This window comes from Protopterus annectens, chromosome 2.part0 (genome assembly GCF_019279795.1).
Source record: "Protopterus annectens isolate FY-2018-M chromosome 2.part0, PAN1.0, whole genome shotgun sequence".
In the NCBI taxonomy this organism is placed as follows: domain Eukaryota; kingdom Metazoa; phylum Chordata; order Ceratodontiformes; family Protopteridae; genus Protopterus; species Protopterus annectens.
Window position 1 is genome coordinate 177579321 of NC_056728.1, and position 25303 is coordinate 177604623.

At 41.9% G+C, this 25303-nt stretch overlaps 1 protein-coding gene across 1 annotated transcript in view; it reads right to left on the reverse strand.

Annotated features, from left to right (window-relative positions):
• Nucleotides 1-9: 9 nt before the first annotated feature.
• Nucleotides 10-25303, reverse strand: part of LOC122793011 (abl interactor 2) — a gene marked incomplete at its 5' end in the record, with an annotated part of 151771 nt that continues 126477 nt past the window's right edge. The window contains 1 exon segment of the mRNA XM_044060644.1: nucleotides 10-7033. Within this exon segment, the coding sequence (XP_043916579.1) occupies nucleotides 6858-7033 (176 nt within the window).

Genomic DNA, 25303 nt, shown 5'->3' on the forward strand with positions numbered 1-25303 from the left:
ATATGAGGCTGTGCTTTAAAACATTTTATTTATGACTTGTGACAAGAATAACAACACAGTAACAGTTATTCCAGGTAACAGAAATAAATCCCACCCACTTAAAGGGGTTTTAATGCTTCACATAATGAAACAATTCATACCAACATTTTCAGAGTCTAGAATCTTGTCTAAGTTGTAGTGACTTTTGAAGAAAATGTATATGTTCGTACCTTTGTTTCAGAACCAAGGCTCAATATCTGAAAATGACAAAATCCTGAATAGAGAAAGCGAAGATGAATTTCTTCTGGCCGCGAAACCTACTTTGATCTGACTGGGCACAAGCAACTGAATTTTTCTACAATTATTTGCTGGACTTAAAACTTATCACTTGTATGAAAGCAAGCATATTTTCATTTTAAGCTTATGAAACATTTCCTTCATACATGGAGTTAAAATCAAAGATCACACGTGGCTCCCCTAGACTCAAATGTAAACCAATCAGACACTTTAGCCTTAAGTAAAACAGAAATATATCTAAAAAGGTAATGTAACGCAACTGGAAAATGTTTAAACTTTAGGTATATATGGGTACATACAGTGTGTGCGAGATCATGAGTTTTAGCTCAGGTCTGAGAGAAACGCTCAGTCATTACTTACACTACTACTCACAGCAGTTAGTTGTATATAACAAGCTCCCAAACACAATTACAGGTATGACTCCCTCAAACCGAAGAAAAGTTTGAGCCTTCCTCAAGTATGTGTCCCCATAAACATAATTTGCTAATGAAGACAATATACCCTACATACACATACTTGAAATAACCAAGATTTGGCTTAGTATATTATTCTTTCACTAGTGATTTGCATATTCATTAACTACTCTTCTGCATTTAGTCCTGAAAATAATTCTGAACAGTTAATGTTTGAACTAACTATTGTTAGATTTGCTAGGGCCACCTCCTTTTCAGAAACGCTGCTCTAAATGAAGCTGCAGTCTCAGTGCTCTACAATGTGAACTTAATTAAATTTTCCACTGACGACTCTCAAAAAATTAAACTAAATGCTAATTAAGCTTCCCTTAGGGATTACACAACTATTTGATTTTTATCAAAATCAGAATGTATTACCAACAGAAATTAAGAAAAGAAAAAATTGTTATTGTAGTGAGCTAAAGGCAATCTGGTTTATGAAACATGCTCTGATATTGCTGCAATAACACAAAATTGAGCAGCTAAAATGAAAGATGATACAATGCCAGTTCGAAGCATTGTTAAATCAATGCATTTCAAATGGTCACCTAAAAACTGGTGGTGTGCATAAGTTCACCGTGACTCATCACCATGAAGCAACAGCACACTTGCTGTGTCATCAGAAATGGTCACCGACTACAGAAGCAAGAAACTTTTTTTTCCAATATCACTTATAGGAAAACTTCTCTTCTCCTACTTCATTATTTCTAGTTGCATCTGCAAACGAATACAAAGTGACATACTGGCTATATATACACTCTGAGCTGGAAAGTCTGAATTCCACAAAGGCCACTTAATTTCCAGCACCACAACTACTGTATTTAGGCTACAATTAAAGATATAAATAATAAACCAAAACCAGCAATTCAATGATGGGCACGGATAAAACTGCAAAGTTAGTAAAAATACAAGCCAAAAATAAATCTCTGCTTATTGAACTTCATTAATTTTGCTGTTGGGAGGTCTACTTACGTGTGCCAAAAATGGAAATAAGAAATTAATACAAGGTGGTCTTCTCAATGCACAACACAGGTAAAAAAGTAAGAGGACACACATTATGTGGCAACTACAAGTCTGATGGCAACAGACTGCAATACATACATGACTAAACAAAAATGGATACGACCACATGCTCATAACCTAATAGATATACACATCCTAATACTCACTCAAGAAACACACACACACACACACACACACACTCTGACTATATCCCTGTAAACAAGTATCCTAACTTTGAGGTGACTGTTGCTGCTTAACGAAGGACATGATGAGGAAGACTCTCAAAACTAAGTAGGTAATTCCACAAAAGGCTGCAAGGATCAGTGTGCACTCACTCTGCTCTTGCATTACACTTGCATTTGTCAAACCTTTACATAGTGTTGTGACACTACTATGCCAAAGTCAAACCTGCACGCATCCCTTCCTGTTTCTAGAGTGGATATGGGAAGTACCAGATGCATGAAACATTACTGAAGCTTCTTCAATAAATAAAAAGTAGGTTTCCACATGATGCAAAAACTCACATACCCACCATGAAACAGTTGACACTAAATACGACACTGAATTTAAGTGCTGCTGGTCTATATTTAGTGATTGAACGGCCATTCATTGTACATAGACCAGCAAATGTTCCCTTTATCAAAACATCAAATGACTGTAAAAAATTAACATCCAAAGATCATAGTTTCCAACATAAAGGGAATGGAATGTAGTACCTACTTACCGGTAACAGACTGTAGGGAAACCTGCCCTTTCTCCACTGTAGTGCAGTGGAATTGGTATATATAATTAGTGGGGGGGGGGGGCAGCTCCCAACAACAGGAGAATTTGGGGAACACCAGACCCTCCTTATATTGGGGGGGGGCTGTGCCCTCCACTACCCCGCTAATTATATATACCAACTCTGAGATCGCACTACAGTGAGAAAAGGGCAGATTTCCTTATTCGCTGTTACCAGTAAGTACTACGTTTTGTTCCCTTTATGTTGGTCAACTATGATTGCCCAGTGTAACTTATGATCATTTGGCCTTTTTAGGGAAGGAACTTTTGTTGGGGTATGTATGATGAATGGCTGTTCGATGAATGTTCCGTTCGATCGCTAAACAAAGACTCAAGGACTCCAACCTGCTGTGATCCCTATTGCGAGAACTGAATTTTAAGTATTCTAATCCAAACCCACAATTTACAAAAACTTTTACACTCCATAACATTGTACCTACTCACTACAGCATGTTAATTACAAAAATGACACCTGCAAAACCAGTCTTGTAAACCTATATTTCATACTTGTAGTTGCTTGAAATAATTCTGAAAGACTGATCAATTTGTTGCACCAGTTATTGCAGACCCAATTATCAACTGACCACAATGATCATTAACTCAAAAGTCTACAAGCTGCATCTCTGTAGTAACTTGTAGTAACTTTTAAATACTGCCAGGCTAAACAAGAATTTAAAACACGTTGCTGTTAAAACATTAATATGCTCATTGAATGCTGCATCAAAAGGCATAGTTTTCATTTGTCATTAAAACATTATCCTTTTTTTTTTTTTTGCAAATTTAGTTCTTCAATCAAGAAGCTACACCAAATGTGGCTCTTGAAATATCTAGTTATTAATGGAATTTAAAAAAAGGAGACCCCTATTATGTTTTAGCTTGAAAACCTTTGCAAGTAGCTACACACAGCTGTTACTTTCTGTGAGATGGTCAAATGAACCTGAAAACAAAAAACTGAAAATTGTATATTTTCTGCAAGTAGAGAATAGGCCTTCAAGGTTAGACTACTGCTGCCTTTTTTGCTTCTTAACTTTCATCAGTATACTTTAGATTAATAGTTTACTTTTCTCACTTGTCTAAAAGCAAGCTAACAACTGCAGCTAGAAGTAGCAAAATCATGCCTTGCCAAAATCAGTTGACTTATAATTAGATGTCTGCAATTAAATACATTCTGTGCAAACACTTATAACCCATTTTTCATATACAACTTTAAAATGTTCAGAATAAGACATTTCACAAATCACCCACAAAGCAAACTCCCAAGTAAGAGGACAGACTGCTGCCAAATTTGTCTAACTGAGCTTCAAATGAAATCAGCATTCGTACTACATCGCTAGTTATAGTAACTACTGTTATCGAGCAGCTAAGATAAGAGAAGCACAACAGCAGTCACATAGAAACAGCTTTTCCTTCAACAGCTTGGACAAATCTAGCTCGTCATACACCTGAAATGACATCCTAAACAAATTGTACTATAGAAGTGTTCCAGTTAAAAGCACAAAATGCAAATATTCCCTTAGACTCTAATTACCTATCAAATCCTATTACTGTGAGCTTGTAAAAAGCGCATCCTACAATTACACTGAAGCACTATAACTGGGTCCCCAGAAAATGAAGTCTGTCATAGGTATTGCACAATTAATGAATTTTAACTCTTCGAGATCACAAGGTAATTAACTAGATCCACAGCTGAATTATCATTTTGTACGAATAATGACAAGATACAAAGCTTATTAAAATATGAACTTCAGTTAGACTCAACTATGTGTAGTTTTTGAATACTAATTCTTCAACACCCAACATTTAATTATATTTCTCCTTAATCTGTACCTGAATAACTACCATACTTATAGCTAAGTTACATCAAAGTGGGCTAAATGTAGGCTGCTGGTCTAAATACAGACACACTGCAGTTCCAAGTTTAATGGTTTGAAAAATGTGCTCAATATGTCAGCACATGTACTGGTGCAGGAAAGAGCAGAGCACTATAAGCAAACCAATATTTGGTTTGTCATTGGACCTGGATCTCATGCAATTATCTCAAAACACTGTCTTTTAAACCTCACAAAATGCGCAAATCCAGCAGATTCTTTGGTTTATGGCACTACAGGCTTTGGGTCCACTCAAACATTTAAGAGTTGTGCTCCTAACAAATGTTCTGTTAATTAGAATGCAAATTGTACCACTATGTATGAAAATGGAGATAATTCTACAGTAGACTTGGTACAACTTTAATTTCAACAGGATTTCTGCTCTATCAATGAAGATGAACAACTGCAGAGGCTGTGGGATGCCACACATCAATGTAACTAGTAACTTACCTATAGCGTGCAAAAAAAGATAAGTGAAGCAGAAATTTCAAACTAAATTACTTGAACAATACATGTTGCTGAAAGTAACAGGCAAATCGTGTGCATGTTTTTTTCATAAAATATGAAATTATTGCCGTGTTATTTAGCACTGCATGATTGCAATTCCTGAGCATTGTCTACATTCAGTATGCAACATTAAGAAATGGTTTAAAGTAATGCTACAAAAATGCATAAAATCTAACCAGCTTATATACTCTGCTAGCATTTAACTGCATAATATAAAATACAACAGTAAAGATGAACAACTCTTCCTTATTAATATTTCTGAACAGTACTGTGTGGACATCTTTTCCTAGGCAACAAAAATAGAAAACCTGTCCTCCAATACAATAATGTACCCAACAATTAACATACTCAGTGTGCAAAAATCAAATGTTACATTGCTTAATGAAATTTAAGTCCTTTTCCATGAAAGGAAATCAGGAAGCAATTTAATCTGGAGTTCCAGCATCTGCCTGCCGACATGAATGACAACATATTTCTAATGATGATAGGGGAGAAGTCCACCTTATTCTAATTTCACTAAATCAGCACCAAGGTAGCAGATCTGATCCCAACACTCAAAATAGAGAACAACCCAAGCAATATCAGTTTTGACAGTTAAAATATCCCAACAATGCTGATCTTTTAATATTTCAAACAAAAAAACGTAACATTTCAGAGAAGCAGAATTATATACTTGAAGGGTAGGGGCACAAAGAGCAGCAAATGATTTACAGCATAAGCAACTAAATGAACATTTCAGAGAGATAATGCTAATATGTTTTAACTGTGGTGAAAAATGTCTTCCTGCTATACTTAAAACTTCTGGAAGCAACCCATGGCAAATGGAGAAAGGCAAATTCACAGGCGTTCATGCAACAAGATTAGTCACAATATGAATGGCTCTGTCCTCCCATTAGAAAAGGAAATACTGCTGTGTCACTAATGTATAACAGCAATTATGTGTAAAACTGAAATAAAAACACAGCTTTTTTTTGTCTTCACTGAAGATCAATTAAAATCAATCCATCGTCCAAATCCAGCCATCTTCTGTTATGGTTTCATTCTTCTCCCTCTGTTTATAAACATGTCATAAATAAATGGCAACACCCACTTTTATTATGCGATAAACACGATGAGTGCTGTAAGTTCTGTCCAAAATTTGCCATCAAATGATTTTTGTACATATTGTTCTTCTAAAATATAAACCGATCAGACAAGATTAATTTTTAGCATTTAATTTGGAAAATACCTTACTTCAGATCAAGACCATTTTACAGTCTGTAGCTGCATTACAAACTAGTGGGCTCTTCAACTAAAACTATTAAGGTAATCTCCTTTGCACAGAGACTGTTTTTCACTCTGACAGCTAACCACTCACTATATTTTAGAGCATGTTGTTAGTATCAATTATATGAATTAAGGCCTTTAAATGGGATTTCAAGCTTAAAAAAATGTAATGTAGACTGCACTTGCCAAGAAAGCACTGACTATGCCCAACAGACTGATACAGTGGAAATAAAGACCATACATTTGCCTCTTACATGACTAAAGAATGGAATGTGTCCTCCTCTCACACCACTGTTTTTCTAAAAACTGTCTTACAGTCGGCCAAATAATTTCTGTTTGGTCAAATGTGGCAGCTTCTGCAATGGACCTGAATAACCAATTATTGGCTTGTCACACAAATGAGGTTCTTCTGGTTAACCAAATATCGGTCAGCTCCAAATGAGTACTGATAAAAGTGTTCATATCAAAGTGTCAACATATTCAACCACACAACAACCATTATGGCTGTTTATTGGCAAAAGGAAGATCTTTTCTTCAAACAAATTGTGCCACTTCAGTCTGTCTTGTCAAAGTACAGAGAGACAGTGTTTTTTTTAACAATGTTATTGGACACATCAAATCTTCACAATTCACAGCACCCATGGCCAGTTAGCCCAGGGAAGCCCAAACTGTGCACATTAATAAATGAACATAATTTAATGGAGTGTCACTCAGAATAATGCATGATAGACTCAACATAATTTCCAGGAAAAAGTCCCGTCACTCCATTCATGACACCTTCGTACCAACCGTCGTCATTCTTCTTGATAACATATATGATAGCACCTTCCTGAAACGAAAGCTCATCTTCTTTGTCTTTTGAGTAGTCATAGATGGCCACAACTACAACAAAAAAAAATCGCATTATTGACATGAAAAAAAGGAACTAACTGTACTGAAATACAACACAAGCACTATTTTTAAGTAACAAAATTAATTAGATGGCCACATCTGGAAATAAAAGATTCTTGAAGATAAAGGACATGGAAAGACCATTAGGCAGACATCATTTCTTACACTACTCTAATTTTATTTCACATGCTGGAAGAACTATCACAAATCATTAGGCTTTTTAAACTGTCTCAGAACTTAGAAGTAGATTAAAGAGCATAAGACTTCATGATTAACTTTTAAAGTCAAGTCCCTCAGTTATGTCTCATGTCTATTACTGGAGATTATTTAGAAAGGAAATAAAGGGGCATTAAGTTAAGCCCTGAACACATACATACACTGTTACAACCTTTGTCATCTCAGTTATCCTGCTGATCTAAAAGCTTATGGAACAGCAAAGAGCAGAATCCCACAACAGAGAACTAATCATAAAATTGTGATGCATGGAAGAGGGAATATGTCAGTTTCACAAAAGTAAGAAGTGTACCAGGAAAGTACTAGCTTCACTTGTTTTAGATATGTGACATAATATTCAACACCACAATTAGCATGTAATGCCTCTCAAATGACCACAGAATTTCTGCAATGTGCAAATAGTGAAAAACGTAAATATAGCACTAACATGCAACTACACTGTTACTGTATTCCAACCTTCTACAAATTTGTCTTGCAATATATTGCATGTTTTTCTACCACCTTTAATTGTACCTTGCTATTTTTACTGTATGCTGCCCTCTGGGCCCAGGTTGTGATTGAAAGGGGTCAATACACCAATTCTCCAAATCAGTTACCAAAAACAAACAATAAAATAATTATTAGGATGAAGAACTTCTCTTCAAATACAATTACATGCAAAACACGCTGACCTTGGAGCAAATTCCCCAGCAATGATTGGAAGTAGACATGTTTTTTTCCCCTGTACTGTTGAGCTGGTAATCAAGCTTATACCACATGTAAGAAAAAAGCAGCTGACAACAGTCCTTCTAGTGGATGAAAGATAAAACTCAAAGCTACACATTAGAAAACAGCTGAGCTCTCTAATTTTGCTTGCATATCAAAAGTTTTTTTTTTATGGTCAGAGCAAAAAGCAACCCTTCATTGATAGAAAACCTCAGTAAAAAAACACAATACTTTCTGACAAACCAGTTTCAGTATGCAGTAAGACATGGGGGTATGCAATTCCAAACTCTGGCATAGTAGAAAAACTAAATAAACAAGGAATAAACCCCTATGTTGCCCAATGGATTGCCAATTGGCTCACAGACAGGATGCAGGAAGACCAGTCACCAGTGGAGTTCACCAGGGTTCTGTGCGGGGACCTCTCCTGTTTGACATCTACTTTTCTGAAGTAAAAGTCAATACCATAGGGTTCTGGCTGACTAAATTTGCAGATGAGTGCAAGCTACAATAAGTATTTGAATCCTCAAATAACTTTGCTATCCAGCTGGAAAGTCTGTACCAAATAACTGGTGCCAAAATCACAGGCTGAAACTAAATGCCAAAAATGCATTATTGTATCTTTTTGGAAGTCATCCACACCAGGGAACTACCACATTGAAAATATACTCCTATGAATTGAGCCAATTTGGGATTTGGGAACTTATGTGGATGATGACATAGCTTTTGACCAGCAAGTATCCATTGTTGTAAGGAAGTCCTTCTATATTGCATAACTGAAAAACAAAGGGATTGTGTCTTTATCTAAGGGTGTCACTGTTCCCCCTGAAGAAAATGTCCAAAAGTGACCAAACTCCGTACTACTGTATCTGTTATTCTTTATTTGTATTAGAACAAATTCTTGCCAAACAGTTAATTCTATCAGAGCTATTTCAATTCTATTATAACACAGCTAGACAGAGGAATAGATGAATGCACACTCTTAGTCAAAGATGTCACTACCAAGTGAAACATACTGTCCAGTTTATATACTCTTTTCAACCAATGTTATTTTTAATGTCCTTGTGACTTCTTGTTCTGATTTCTGTCTGTCATGAAAAAGTCCATGGTTACTTCATGCCCTTTTTTGGTCCTCACTGTATCTGAAGACTTCACAAAAGTCTCTCCACATCATCTTTGCGTCACTTGACCTGTCTGCATTTTATTTATTTATTTCTGCATCTAAAAGCCAAGAAAGTCAACTTTCTTTTTTTCTATAACAGGATGCCTTTACAGTAAAGCCCACAGCTATATGTTATTAATATCCAAGCTAAACATGTACAAGAAATAACTGTTCTTGCAAAGCAAGCCATATTATTTTGAAAACTGTTGTTTGGCCTTGCACATTTCCTTTCACTGTACACACAGTATATTGGGGAAAAGCATTTTAATTTACACAATATCTATCAATTCCCACTTTTTTATTTAAGGCCCATGAAAATTGTAAGACAATTTACAACAGAATATGATCTTCAGTACTTTGAATCCCTTGGTCTGTTGCAACATATAAATCCCTTGCATTCAATGCTATCTCTTTATAAAATGTTACATTACCGTCTGTTACTTGATTAATACTTTTATTAACACAAATCTTAAGACGATAAGAGCAATTAATGAGGAAATTATAGTACCCCACCACAGACACACAGACGTTATTTATTTTAACTGGTTTTATGCTTCCTTAAGCAAGTTGTCAGCCTTGCAGCTACACACAGGCATTTATTTCAAAATCTTCTCAAGTTAACCCTTGCTTTACAAGGCAAAACTTTTAGTTATGTACTTACCATAACTTCGGATGTATGGGATCCATCTCGCCTACATTCATAACTGATGGGTTCGGAGTCGATCCATCGGCTCCGACTCGGCCACTATATACTAGAACGAAGTCTCTAATTGGCTGGGCTACCCCTTATCCCAGAATGCACTACGCCTGCTTCCCCAGATCTTGTTTGTTCGCTTTCATACCTACATCCAGACACAGACACATAAAGTACAGTTTTGTACCTACCATAAATGTAGATGTCCGATAGGTATGCATCTGCAGTCATAACATATGGGTTGTCCTGCCTCAGGCAGCCCTTGATCGGCCGGATTCAAAGTCTGGGTCTGGCCTCGGCTGATGTCGCACTTTCCCGGCGTCAGAGCTGCTGGGGTATAAAGGCATCAGCCGCCATTTTCCTCAGTGTTTCTTGCCCCAGATGCCAGGTGCCCTCTAGGAAGGCTAAATTTGGATAAAAGCTGAAAAGTTCCAAACAGTAGCAAATTATATACATATATATATATACAAACAAACAAATACACCATAATAGATTCCCCCAGCTAGCTGAAAGAGGGGTAAACACCCTAGGAATACCACAGAGGGGAAGGAGGGTGGGTAATCCTGACTGCAGATGCATACCTATCGGACATCTACATTTATGGTAGGTACAAAACTGTACTATGTCCTTCAAGGATGCATCTGCAGTCATAACATATGGGTAGAATACCATAGCCAAACTGGGGGAGGCGGTACTAAGAAAAGGATGGTGTAGTTAAGATCCCCTGCAGAACTGCAGTTGCAAACCCTGCTCGGGATCTGGAGTATAAAGGTAGATTGTAATGCTTAGCAAATGTATGCACGGAGCTCCAAGTAGCAGCTTCTAAAATGTCCTTGGTAGCCACCCCTCGTAGGAAAGCTGTAGTGGTGGCTGTGGCCCTTGTGGAATGAGGCCTGATATTTTCAGGAGCTGTCTTTCCATGAAAGGAATAGCAAAAACGAATGCAATTCCCTATCCATTTCGAAATTGTCTGTTTGGAAATTGCTCTTCCTTGCACCCCAGTTGCATATGCTACAAAATGTTGGTCAGTTTTTCTGTTGGTTTTAGTTCTGTCCAGATAGTAGCGTAGTTGTCTGTGTATATCCAAGGTGTGCAAAACTTTTTCTCCTTTGTTCTGTGGGTTAGGGAAGAAAGTAGGCAAATGAATAGCTTGGTTCAAGGATACCCTGGATACCACCTTTGGCATGAAAGTAGGATTGGTTCTCAGTGACACTCTGTCCTGGTGGAAAATAAGAAAAGGCTGCACTGACATTAATGCCTGTAACTCGGATACTCTTCTTGCTGAAGTGATTGCCAGAAGAAAAGCAGTTTTCCAAGATACAAACTGTAGGTCTGCTGATGCTGCTGGTTCAAAAGGAGGTAGTGTCAATTTTTCCAGCACAAAATTGAGATCCCATGCAGGTAGAGGGGTCTCCTTGGAGGTTTAACATTTTGATCCCTCTCAAAAATTGCCTAAGCAGAGGGTGAGAGAAGATAGGTGGATCCATATTGTATTCTGCTGAAATTGCAGAAGCATGAATCTTAATGGAAGAATAAGACAGGCCATTGTGGAACAATTCTGCTAAGTACTCTAGGATGTGTGCTAGGTTTGCCACTGTGACATCTGTGCCCTTTGATGTGCTCCAAATGAGAAATCTCTTCCATTTAGCTGAGTATGTCTTCCTTGTGGAAGGTCTGCGAGCCTCCAGGATAATGTCCTTCACCCTCTGAGATAAAACTGTTTGGTTTTAAGGAATTTTCCAGGCAGTTAGTTGCAATGTTTTCAAGTTTGGATGCAGGGTCTTGAAATTGTTCTGCGTTAGAAGAGGCCATAGGGGAAGAGGCCATGAATTTGCCTGAGACATGCTTCTCAGTAGTGGATACCAGTGTTGTCTTGGCCAGTCCGGAGCTATTAGTATCACCTTTGGCTGTTCCTCCCTGATCTTCAGTAGAACCTTGTACATCAATGGGAGAGGTGGAAATGCATATACTGTTAGGGCATTCCAGCTGAAAGAGAGAGAGTCCACCCTCCAGGCTTGTGGGTGGAATGTCCTTGAGCAGAATTTCTTCAGTTGGTGGTTGAGTGGGGAGGCGAACAGATCTATCTCTGGCATTCCCCATTTCTTTGTTATGAGTTTGAAGATGTCTGGATGCAGCATCCATTCGTGTGCATCCGTGGTTGTTCTGCTTAAGCTGTCTGCTAGTGAATTTTCTTTTCCTGGTACGAATTTGGCCTGCAGCTGGATATTGAGATTCAGGCATAAGTTCCACAGATTCATTGCCATCCGGCATAGAGGCTAGGAATGTGTCCCTCCTTGTTTGTTTATGTACCACATGACCGTGGTGTTGTCTGTCCTTATTAACAGATGTCCTTGCTGGAGGAATGGTTTGAATGCCTCGATTGCATGCCCCACTGCCAGCATTTCCTTTTGGTTTATGTGCATGCTTAGCTGCCCTTGAGGCCATAGGCCTTGGATGCATTTGTCTTCCATGTGTGCTCCCCATCCTTGGTCTGAGGCGTCCGTGGTGATGGTCTGCCTTGTTTTTGGTTTGTTGAAAGGCAACCCTCTGTTGGACTGGCAGGCCTGAGCCCACCACAGGAATTCCTTTTGAAGGCATGGAATGATTGGTATCATGGTTTCTAGACTGTGACTGTGTTGAGACCATACATTCCTTAGGTACCATTGCAATTTTCTCATATGCAGCCTGGCATGTGGAATCAAGATTATGCAGGATGCCATGTAACCCAGAGCCTGCAGGACTTTCCTTGCAGTAAGCTGAGTTTGTCTTGTCAAAATCATGAAATAGTCTGGAAGTTGTTTTTGTTTTTCTTCTGTGAGAAAAGCCATCTGAGTGATTGTGTCCAGATCCGCACCCAAAAAGGTTATCCTTTGGGATGGCACTAGTCTTGACTTTTGGATGTTGACTGTGTATCCCAAGGCCTGTAGCAGGTGTATGACATAGGCCAAGTCCTTTAACAATTTTTTCTTGTTGTCCGCTTGTATTAGACAGTCGTCCAGGTATGGATAAATTTGAATTCCCTGAAGTCTGCAATGTGCAATTACTGATGCCAGGCATTTCGTGAATACTCTGGGCAGTAGATAAGCCAAAGGGCAATGCTGAGAATTGATAATGCTCTGATCCTGCAAGAAATCTGAGGTGTCTTCTGCAATCTGGTCGGATAGGGACGTGCAGGTATGCCTCCTTGAGATCTAGAGTCACCAGCCAAGACTCCTTGCCCAGCATGGGAAGAAGTTGCTGTAGGGTCAGCATTTTGAATTTTGGCACAATGAGATAAGTGTTGAGTGCGGACAGGTCGAGAATAGGCCTCCATTGGTTTTCTTTTCTTGGTACCAGGAATAGTCTGGAGTAAAATCCTTGGCCTTGTTCCATAGATGGTACCCTTTCTATAGCTTTCATCTGAAGTAAATTGCAGATTTGTCTTAAAGCCTCTGCCTTCTGGTTTGGTGGTAGGTTTGGCATTCCGCCCCTTTTTGGCAAGGTGTGGAAGTAAAACCTGTATCCTTCGTCTATTGTTTGCAATGTCCATGTATCCTTTGTAATGCAATGCCAGTTTTTCGAGAATAAAGCCAGCTTTCCGCCCAAGGGAGCTTCCAGGTGATCCCTGGTAGGCGGAATCAGAGTCAAGTCATTGGGTCTGTCCTGTGGTAGTGGTTGTAGTTGTAGCTGTGGCACCACTCCTCTGGTTGGCAGGCTGCCACTGACGGCCCCTGTAGGCACCCTTTGATTGACCTCTGCCTCTAGGGCGTCTGTTCCTGCCTCTCTGTGCTCTGGAGGTGTCTGGAAAGGACCAATTTTTTGTAGGCCAGTTTCTGCTGAACCTCGGAGGTTGGACCTGCAAGAATTCCTTTACTGTTTGCACAGATTTTGCTTTTTCTTCCACCTTCTTTAGAATCTCCTGTGCAGGGGAGCCAAATAAATTTTGTTTCTCCATTGGAGCCAGGCATGCCTACGAATTACTGCCCCAGTCATAGCTGATCTAAATGAAGCCTCCAGTGCATCATAGCCACATTTTAAGAAATGATTACTGACCTGCTGAGAGTTGTGTACCAAATCCTGAAGGGATTTACGGTCTAAAGGTTCAGGAGAAGAAAGCTTCTTATTCAGCTGATCTAACAAAAATTCTTGGTACTGTATCATATGGAATTGACAGTTTAATGCCCTGGCAGAAAGAGTAGCAGATGTATAAACCTTTTTTCCCCATCTCTCTAATGCTCTAGACTCTCTTTCAGAGGGTAGGGCATTTTTGGCAGTAGCAGCTGCAACCCCTTTAGGGACCTGAGAAATAGTTTCTGGGTCTGCAGCATGGGCTTTACACAGGTGGAAGTGAGAATCCGGGACCCTGTAATATCTGTCAGGTTTGGCAGGGGCCGGGGGAAGAGAATCAGGGGCAGTACTGACATCATTGTACACATCATAAATTACAGTTAAAACAGGTGGTATGGCTAAGGGCCTATGCTGGGGCAAATGCAAAAAGGTCCTTAATCTTTTTCTAGAATCAGAGAAATCCTGACCCTGCCATTGAAAGTGCTCCCTCATGGAGTGTAAAGTCTCCCCAAAGGAAAATTCTTCAGGTGGGGAGGCCGAAGGAATAGAATCTTCTGCATCTGAATCCTCATAAGGCGAGTAGGCCCCTTCCTGATGGTCTGACAAATCAGATCCATCCGTGGAGTAATCTGAGGAGAGATTCAGAGGGATCAGTCTTGGGCCTTTTGGGAGGTTGGGAGGCCCTGTCTGGGTGAGGTTGGGAACCCCTAATTAAGGATATAAGGTCCTCAGCAAGACTGAGAATCTGAGAACTAGAGGAAGACCTCTGGGAAGTAGATTTGGTAGGCATAGTTTTTGAAAGTTTGGCAGCTTTAGCCCTGGAGAAGGCCTTAATAGACATAGAAGCTGGGGGCCTAGCTGCCCCACGTGCAGGGGTAGAAATGTCCAAAGGTATGGTGTCGGACAGTTCTTGAGCACTAGCTTCGGTAGGGAGTTCTGAAGTCGACTCAGCCGGGCCTCTCTAGCCTCGGTGGTCGGAGGTATGGTTTCGGTAGTAGTAATAACCGTGGACTCGGTTTCAGCCAAAACCGAAACACTCGCGGTAGGCCTAGCCGTGGTTTCAGCCGAAACCAGTGTCGGTCCTTTTCCTTGCGTTTTTTGACCAAATGCGAAGTCGGAGTCTCCGACAGCATTTTATAAGCAAAAGCGGTACCAAAAAATTCCTCTGCAAACTCCGACCGACGTCTAAGAGTCCGTCGGTTGAAGGAGGCACAGGCTAAACAAGCTGATACGTCATGGTCTGGGCCTAAGCAAGGAAGGCAGTAAGAATGGAAATCCTTATAAGGTATTTGTTTCCCACAAGTTAAACAATTATTGACTTTGTCTGACATCGGCTGAGGCAAGAAAGAGTCCCCAACGGGGTACTTAGCTTTTTTCGAAGTCTTCGGTAGCTGAAATCTCTGGATCTGACCGACCGGCACTTGCGAACAGCTTCTGCTTCGGGCACCGCGCGGCAAGAAAGACTGGGGAAAATGGCGTCGGCTGACGCCTTTATACCCCAGCAGCTCTGACGTCGGGGAAAGTGCGACATCAGCCGAGGCCAGACCCAGACTTTGGAATCCGGCCGACCGAAGGGCTGCCCGAGGCAGGACAACCCATATGTTATGACTGCAGATGCATCCTTGAAGGACATCAGCAACTGTAACAAACTAAAGTCTTTCAAGAGAAAAACTCAGTAAGTAGCAACATTCCCTCTAAATCCAATGGGAAGGGGGAAGGAGGGCGGGTACGTATGAATGTAGGCGAGATGGATCCCATACATCCTAACTTATGGTAAGTACATAACTAAAAGATGTAATGGGATCCTATCTCGCCTACATTCATAACTGATGGGAATAGCGTCCCTAGCACCTAAATCCCGGGTGGCTCATTGGAAAACACTCCTGAGAACTGTGGAACCAAAGGAAGCTCTACCTTGAGAAGCCACATCTATCTTGTAATGAGAAATGAAGGTGTGTGGAGAAGTCCAGGTAGCGGCCGCACAGATATCATCTACGATAATTTGGAGTGGAATGCTACAGAAGTAGCCATTGCCCTGGTAGAATGAGCCCTGACTGGGAAGGGTAGCTATTTGCCGGACCATGAATAAATGAAGGAGATGCAATCTTTAATCCATTTGGCTATGGTGCTTTTAGCCACCGGTTGACCCAACCTATTTTCCGTAAAGGACACAAACAGCTGATCTGACTTTCGTGTCTGATTGGTCCTACTTAAATAAAAACGCAGTTGTCTGTGAACATCCAACTGATGGAAAATATATTCTGCGCTATTGGAGAATTTGGGAAAAAACACAGGGAGCTCCAAGGATCGTTGAATGCATAAGGGGGATGCTACCTTGGGCAAGAAATAGGGATTTAACTTGAGGGACACTCTGTCTTTGTAAAAGGTCAAATAAGGAGGATTAGAACAGAGAGCCTGAAGCTCTGAAACCCGCTTGGCAGAGGTTATTGCCACCAAAAAGGCGGTTTTCCACGATAGAAATTTTATATCGCAAGTAGCTGCTGGTTCAAAGGGGCGGGCAGTTAAAGAAGCTAGAACCATATTCAGGTCCCAAGGGGGCACAGGATGGGCTATTGGGGGCCGAAGGAGCCACGCTCCTTTAAGGAAAGATTTGCAAAGCCTGTTTGCCATTAAGGAAGGCTCAAAGGAGACATGAAAATTAGAGATAGCCGCCAGTTGGACTTTAATTGTGGAAACTGAAGAGCCCAAATGAAACAAAGAAGCCAGGAATTCTAAAACCTGAGGTACTGGGGTGGTAAGGGGATCTATACCTCGTTGCTGGGCCCAAAGAGCAAACCTCTTCCATTTGCTGGAATACAGTTTAATAGTGGAAGGTTTGTGAGAAGAGGACAAAATGTGGATGACGTCTGGAGAGAGTGAGTTATCTCTGACTAAGGTTGGAAGTGGAGTAACCAAGCGGCCAACCTCAAGGACCTGAGGGATGGGTGAGACTGTCCCAACTGATGAGTTAACAGGTCGGGCACCAGGTCCAGAAACCATGGGCCTTCCACTGCATACCTCAGAAGGAAGGGGAACCAAACCTGATGAGGCCAGTGTGGAGCGATCAAAATCATGTCGCTTCCTAGATAAATCACCTTCTGCATCACCTTCGGGAGAAGGGGAACCGGAGGGAAGGCGTAGAGTAGACCGCGGGGCCAACTGTGAGCTAGGGCGTCCCTGGGAATCTGCCCCTGAGAGTGAGTCAGAGTGAAGAACTCCCTGCATTTCGCATTGTGAGGGCTGGCGAACAAGTCGCAACAAGGGAGGCCCCACTTGGCGAAGATGTTTGCAGCCACTCTGTCGTTGAGGGACCACTCGTGGGGCAACAGGAAAGTCCTGCTCAGCCTGTCTGCAATCACATTGGATTTCCCTGGAATGTGCGTTGCCACTAGGAAACGCTGGGTAGCAATCGCCCAATGCCACACTCTCATGGCCTCTCGGCAAAGAGGGTAGGACCTAGTTCCGCCTTGCTTATGTACCAGACTACCGACATGTTGTCGGATAGAATCGCAATAGTACCCCGGGGAAGAGCATGATGAAGTGCTTGCAATGCCAGTAGCACCGCTCTCATTTCCAGGATATTGATATGTAAGTGCGTTTCGTGAACCTGCCACTTGCCTTGGACAGACCTGTCCAGATAATGACCCCCCCCCCCACCCTATCTGGGAGGCGTCCGTGGTCACTGTGGCGACGGGAGGCTGAAGAACAAAGGGTCGCCCCTGGTCCAGGTTGGACCGAAGCAGCCACCAACGTAGGTCCCGATGGCAAATTTCCGTAATCTGGACCAGATGGTTCAAGGGGAGTTCCTGAAAGGACCATTGACCCGACAGTAGCCATTGCAGCACCCGCATGTGCAGCCTGGCTAAGGGGACTAGAAGAATAGTCGAGGCCATCGTGCCCAATAACTGCAGAATCAGTCTGGCCTGAACTCGTGATCTGGGTAACAAGGTTTGGACCTGAGACTGCAGGGCCTGAATCCTTTCTACCGGCAAGAATGCCCGCATTCTTCTGGTGTCTAACTCTGCGCCTATAAAGGTAATACGCTGAGACGGCTGCAGCACAGATTTTCCCCAATTGAACGTGATTCCTAGTGAATGACCCAAACTGACTGTGGTCATAAGCGCCTGAACTAACAGATGCTTGGAGGTGGCAGTAAGGAGCCAGTCGTCTAGATAGGGAAACACTTGGAATCCTAGACTTCTCAAGTGAGCTGTCACTACTGCCAGACAATAGAACACCCTGGAGGCTGTGGTGAGACCAAAGGGCAGTGCTCAGAACTGGAAATGACTGGCTCCCAGGCGGAAGCGTAAATGACTCCTGGACTCTTGACTTATCAGAATGTGATAGTAAGCGTCCTTGAGATCTAAGGAGCATGGGAGAATGGACTGAAGGGTGACCATTCGGAATTTGGATTTTTTTACAAAGCGATTCAATGATCTGAGGTCCAAAATGGGCCTTAAGTCCCCTGTCTTTTTTGGCACCAAAAATAGTCTTGAGTAAGTTCCTGATCCGATCTGGTCGGCGGGGACAGGCTGGATGACTCCTTTTCTTAGCAGCTTTGAAACCTCGATCGCTGCTTGATCCCGCTGAATGGGTGGCACATCCGGGATTTTCCTGATAGGAAGAGGGGGGTTCTTGATGAAAGGGATGAGATAGCCTCTGGTTATGGTCCGGAGCACCCACTGATCCTTGGTGACAGATTCCCAAGCCTGCGGGTGTTCCGCAAATCGACCCCCGACTGGCTCCGGAGATGCGCAGTCGGGCCACGTCTCAGGGACGGTGAGCGTAGGATGGACCACGAAAGGAATCGCGGTCTCCAGAGTTATGGGGGCCTCTGCTGCCTCTGGGGCGGCGTCTTCCTGAATCCCCCCCCCTGCCTCTAGAGGGGGGATCACTCGGTGGAGTAGGGAAAGACCTTTGAGATTTCCTGAACCACATTTTCCCTCCTCTCTGGGCCTTGGGGTAAGGTCTAGAGGAAGCGGAAAAACGGGCCCCCACGGCAGTCAATGTCTTGCCCTCCTGCTCGTACCGAGTCAGTGTGTCCTTCACCCTGGGTCCAAACAGGGAGGACTCATCAAAGGGAGCATCAGTGAAGAAAGACTTAAAGGCTTCCACAAAGGGACACAAGCGTAACCAGGCGTGTCTTCTAAGAGCCACGCCTGTTCCCGCTGCTCTACTCGCCCCTTCGGCCGCATATATGAGCCTCATGGATGAGTTGACTATTGAAGATAGGGTAGTCATCTGGGCGCCAACAGTTTGGGCTAACGCCCCAGGAAGATTACCCGTAAGAGACTCACCTAACTCTTTGAGGAAGTCCCTTTGGAGCCTGGTAAAATGGCAAAGATAATTCAGCGACCGCAGGGGTAAAGACCGCTGAAGAAAGGGTACGCTTCCTGTACCTATCCATGCTCCTGGAATCCTTATTAGGAGGGTGAATAGACGTTGAAGCCTCTGCCATGTCCTGCTGAGATGCCACCACCATCGCATCTACTGCAACTCCTTTAGTCAAAAATTCCTTTTGAGGAGGGGCTGAGAGGAACTTGTTAGGCCTGGCGGGCACCGGTTCCAGTGTCAGGGTGTTCCCACACCCTTCGAGAAACTAAATCTAGTAATTCATCGAAGGGTGGAGACACCCAGGAGGCGGAGGGCTGGGCCCCAAAAGCCTTGAGGAAGACTGACTCCTCTGCGGAAGGGGTTTTGGACTGCCAATCGCCTCTCTGTCTCAGGATCTTGAGGATATCTGAGAATGAGACGTCATCCGAGGACGATTTAGGGGACCCCTCCGCATCATCGAGGTCAGTATATGATGTGATAGACTCATCCTGGGAGTCAATGTGCTTCCTCTTGCACAATTTTTTTCTTGGAGGTTCATCTGAAGCGGATTCAGAAGGACCTCCCGGGAGAAGGGAACCCCTCAAGGGGGTATCCTCAGGCCCTGGGGCCCCGCTGTCGTGGGAATGAAGCACACCAGAAGCACCAGTTCCCAAGTCTAGGGACGGTGAGGTAGAGACTTGCTGAGCCGGCAAGGACATGGCCAGCGCACTCCTCATGGCCTCAAAAGCAGGACCTCCAGACTCTACGGAGGACACCGGCTGAGAGACCACGATGGTACCAGGAATCCCTGCGGCCGATGCTCCGAAGGGAAGACTAGGCACCGAAGCTACCAGTTCCAAAGTGTTCCCTTCGGCCCCGACCGAGGAAGTCCCGGTACCGAACCCTGACGCCAAGGACAGGGTAGGAATGATGGTCGGAACACAGAAGCTCCGAGGCAGTCTCGGTTCCGACTGGACAACTCTGCTCCGCTCTACCATCACCGACTCCAACGGCTCCGAGGAGGTTGGAGGAGGAATTGGATGCGAAGTGGGGACCGGCTCCGGAGCTGAGTGGGCTGGAGCAGAGACCATTTTTGCAAAAACCGGGGACTGGAAAAGCCTCTGGATAACTCTGTCCAAATCTGAGTCTGACAACCTGGAGGATTTAGAGGAAATAGATGGGGGCCGAGACAACTTCTCTCTTGGCTCCGATAGACCAGGGGACCGGCTCCGAAACTGCTCCAACACCATCGGCACCGGATCCTGAACCGTATGAATAAGCATCGGCGAGCGGGACTTGGGGCGGGGTGAAGTCTGAGCTGCACACCTCCAACGGCTCCGAGACCAAAGGAGCCGAAGCAGATGATTCGCCTCTCGATCCCCCAACCTGCGGCTCCGACACCAATGGAGCCGAGGAAAGAGGTATCAAGGCAGACCCTTCCACCCGAGGCTCCGAAGCCATTGGAGCCGAGGAAGAAGAGGTCGACCTATGCTTCTTGGAAGTCTGTTCTGACGGACTGGTCGGAGCCGGCGACCTTTTCTTTTTAGAAGCTGGAAAGGAAGGAGAAGCCAAAGCTTCCTCAAAGGAGGGCTTAATAAGGCCCTTAAGGATCAATTTATTTTTTCGTTCTTGAAGGACCCTAGAGGAAAAAGCATGACAAACACTACATGTTTCCTGCAAATGTTTCGGTCCTAAACAATATACACAAACAGCATGGCTATCAGTAAGAGACATTTTGCAGTTGCACTTGGTGCACTTTTTAAAACCAGACTTCTGCTCTTTCGACATCCTATCACACAACTATTTCCCACAACGAAAAGCAAACCTTAAAGTAGGGCACGAGCCCTTTGACTAAAAAAAAAAACGGGACTGGCCCGAGATACAGAACACAAAACGGGCAGAAGCCCGATAAATCAGGACGTACAGAGAGACAAAATCAACACACCCACACACAAATAAGGGCAAGGGCCCTCTAACTTAAACGGGCCTTGCCCGGTATGTAGAAAAAAAATACCAATCACACCAAAACAGGTTACACACACGTAAAGCTGTTAAAACAGCTGTTTGTTAAATTTGTGAAGAAAACCCTAGGTACAAAAAGTAATGAAAAAAAACACTTGGCTCCAGCCAAGTCGAGACCACGTCCAGCTTGAAAAGTGGCAAACGAGATCTGGGGAAGCAGGCGTGGTACATTCTGGGATAATGGGTAGCCCAGCCAATTAGAGACTTCGTTCTAGTTTATAGTGGCCGAGTCGGAGCCGATGGATCGGCTCCGAACCCATCAGTCATGAATGTAGGCGAGATAGGATCCCATTACATCCTTGTATTAGAAACAAGCATATTTCTTTTGCATTGCATAATTTCATTAATTGCTTTGGGAAAGGAATATTTACAGGAAAATGTGATCTTCTGTACTCAATAGCCTTTCTTCATTAACACCAATTACTTGTTTGACAGTTTTATAACACATCTCCTATGTTATACCTGAGATAGCTCCATAAGTTGCATTTGCTATCAACTTTGTAACTTTCCATATTGCCTTAGTGGCACCATACCAGTGAAAATTTTCAGCTCCTGAAATAACACCATTTCCTATGTCCAGCTGTTTTAAAATCTTTCCCTATTTTTGTTTTTATCATGAACCTCCCTCCTCTTCTGGTGATTTTTTATCATGTCCTCTGGTAATGTGCGAGAATTCTCATTAGTGGAACTGCATATTCTATGTAACAGAATTTCTTCTCTTTTCATCTTTTCTTTAAAAGAAGTATTGTGTGTCAACTCCCGTGCTATTTTTATTTTATACTCAAGCTTTTTTACATGACCATAGTTTTTTATGAAAACACAGTATCCCTTTTTCTATTTTCATCAACTGTAATGTTTTTATGGCTGATTGTTTTACAACTCTACTTTAAGATTTTTTAAACATAAAACCTGTATGTGTAACCTCTACAAGGACTGCATGTAATGGCATTTTCCCCTCTAAGGAATGTGGCTAAAAACCCAACAATATGACTTGTCACATGCCTTTGCAAACAAATTTTGCATGTCCAAAATATACTGAAATCAAGTATCTGATCATGATGTCCCCGTTCTCATGATTTATTATTTCTGATTATACAACCCCCCATTAATATTCCAAAACGTGCACAATGATTGGTCAGCGTGCACGTTGTAAATCAGTTATAGTAATGGAAAAAGGTCTGGTCGCCCGGACTTTTTCCATTAGTATAACTCTTTTTTTTTTCTTTTTCTTTTTTACAGCAATGGAGAACGCAAGATCTCCGTTGCTTGTTACAGCCTGTCTCGCTATGTTAAACGAGTTTAACATAGCGAGACAGCTTTTAAAAAAAGCAATGGAGCATCTTGGTTGCTTTTTTCAAAGTTGTCTCGCTATGTTAAACGCATTTAACATAGCGAGACACTTTAAAAAGCAATGGAGATCTTGCTTTCTCCATTGCTTTTTCAAAACTGTCTCGCTATGTTAAATGGGTTTAACCTAGCGAGACAGCTTTAAAAAAAAAGCAACGGAGATTATCCGTTGCTTTTTTTAAAGCTGTCTCGCTATGTTAAACTCATTTAACATAGCGGGACAGGCTGTAAAATGCAACGGAGATCTTTGCTTTCTCCGTTGCTTTTGCCCACAGCTCTGATGTACTGCGTAAATATACGCATGCACAGTACATCAGAACTGCCGCAAAATACCCAGACAGCTGCGGAAGGGCAGCAAGGAGGCATTATATAATGCCATTATTTAAGAAAAGTAATTATTTTTTTTCTTAAATGTCATTGTATAATAGCAATAACCCACTTCTGGGTGTGGGTAATGCTGGATTTACCCACGGTTGGCTTTGTTTGGACACTCGGGCTTCGCCCTCGTGACCAAACCACAACCACCGTGGGTAAATCCAGCATTATCCACACCCAGGTGTGGGTTATTGCTATAGTATCTCTCCCCATTCTTTCTTTGCAACTGTTTTAGATTGCCTTGTCTTGTTCATTGATTGCTATTATAGAAACGCATTTAAACTTTTCTAAGACTGTTAACAGACTGTTACTGTACTGATACTGTTCGACTGTTATTAACTTACACTGATTTTTATGAACCAACTTGGTGTACTGCTTTTGCTTGGATTTTTATTAGCTGAAAAATGCTATTTGTAATGACTCTGTACTTTACTACCTGCATGTATTGCTGTGTATTATTACCCGGATGGCAGTTGCACCAGTTTGACTAATGATGTTTTTGCTGTACTAGTTTGTTTATGACTGTTTGCTGTTATATTTTAAGTAATACATTCTTTTGAAAATATGACATTACAGTCACTGTTTTTCACCAATATTGATCCTGTTTACTGTATGCATAAGCTGCCTTTGGAGACATACTGTACTTTTAATGTGTGTGTGTGTGTGTGTGTGTGTGTGTGTGTGTGTGTGTGTGTGGGGGGGGTTTGACCCTCTTGTTACTATAGAACCTTTTGTCATAGGTACTGCCTTAAATGTTACTCTATTTCCAGACGTACATGTGGACTTACCCAACATTTAATTGCATTGTTTAGCTTTGCATATACCATTTGCACTACTGTAAATGTATTTACTGTATTTGTATTAACTTTACACTGTATCTGTATTAACTTTACTTTAAATCTGTACGGCTGTAGGTTGTGTCTGTGTTTATTCTGAATCTGTCTTGGCTTATTAAACCAGTAAAGTATTTTTCTTTTACTGTCCCATTTGTTTAATTAACATTGAGTTTTGCATACTAACATTGTCTTCCATTGCTTTAAAAGATCCCTGTATTTTGCTGCTAACTGATGACCTGTATTTTGTTAATTTATTGCTTTAATGCCTATTGCCTGCCATGATCTGGTATTTCATAGGGTATACTTTATTTTTTATGTATCCCTCTGTGTTTGTTCCTGTGACTGATTGTCCCTTAATGTATTTTCTTTATCTTGATTTCTTTCCCTATTTTTGGGTTTTGAAGAAGCATCGTTTGTAATATGGACAATTTTGCTTAATGTGGCCTATTTTCTTACAAGTAAAAAATATCACCCGTTTTTCTGAACTTTGTTGTGTATCTGTCTGTAACCCTGGTGGAGCAGAAACTGCTCGCGTTGCCCCTGTGATTTTTTTATCAGACCATGTATTACACCCCCTTCCTTTTACCACGTAGTCTACAAGCTATTTTTGTACATTTCCTATGTGCATCTGCAATAATGCGTACTTCTTTTAAACTGTCTAGCACTCTGGCTTAGTCTCTGAGTCTGTATCTGTCAGGCAGAAACTGGTTTTAAAGCTGCATATGCATTTTACAGAATGTCATTCATTAGCTGTCTGACGGAACAACTTTAACATAACATCTTGGCCTGACCAAAACATTATTTTGTTTTTTCTGTCATGCTATTTAGACTGTCTGTAAAACAGTTACGCGAGTCTAGACACTCACCTGTTTTAGCTGCTGGCTTTGCTTTGCCATTTGCCAAAGCATTTACAGTAGCCTTTTCTGTATATTTTTATGTGCTTTGATTTTGACAATACTAAACTTTCCCTGTAAATCATTTTGGGAATCAATGCCCATAACTGTCATACTGGAGCATGTTTTAGGGGTTTGCCAACACTGTTGATGATTCCCCCTTTTCCTTTCTGACCCAAACTGGCATGTACAAATGCAAAAAAAATTTAAATCAAGCATTATTTGAAATAGATTACACAGTGCATGTCAACCATTGTTTAAATGCCAACATATTGAAAGACAATTTGTTTTGTCTTGCCACTGAAGCAGAGTCTGTAATAAACAAGACTATTGAGATATATCAGCAGGATAAATAACTGTCATTTCTGCTGAATACTGACCAATGTAAACCTTGCTGGGCTTTTTCTAACTGTCTTGTCAGATTAACCTCTGTAGTTTGTGCCCTTAGTAAATGTTGTTGGGCTCTGATTGCTATGTTAAACCAGAAATGTCATTATGTAAAGTCTGAATGCTATTATGAGTCTGTTCCTTTAAATGGCATTATTGTCCCTTACTACTGTCTCTAGGGAAATTTTAAAAAGCTGTGAAAACCTTTTAAGAGGTTAATACTGATAGCACACTGTACTATGTAAGAAC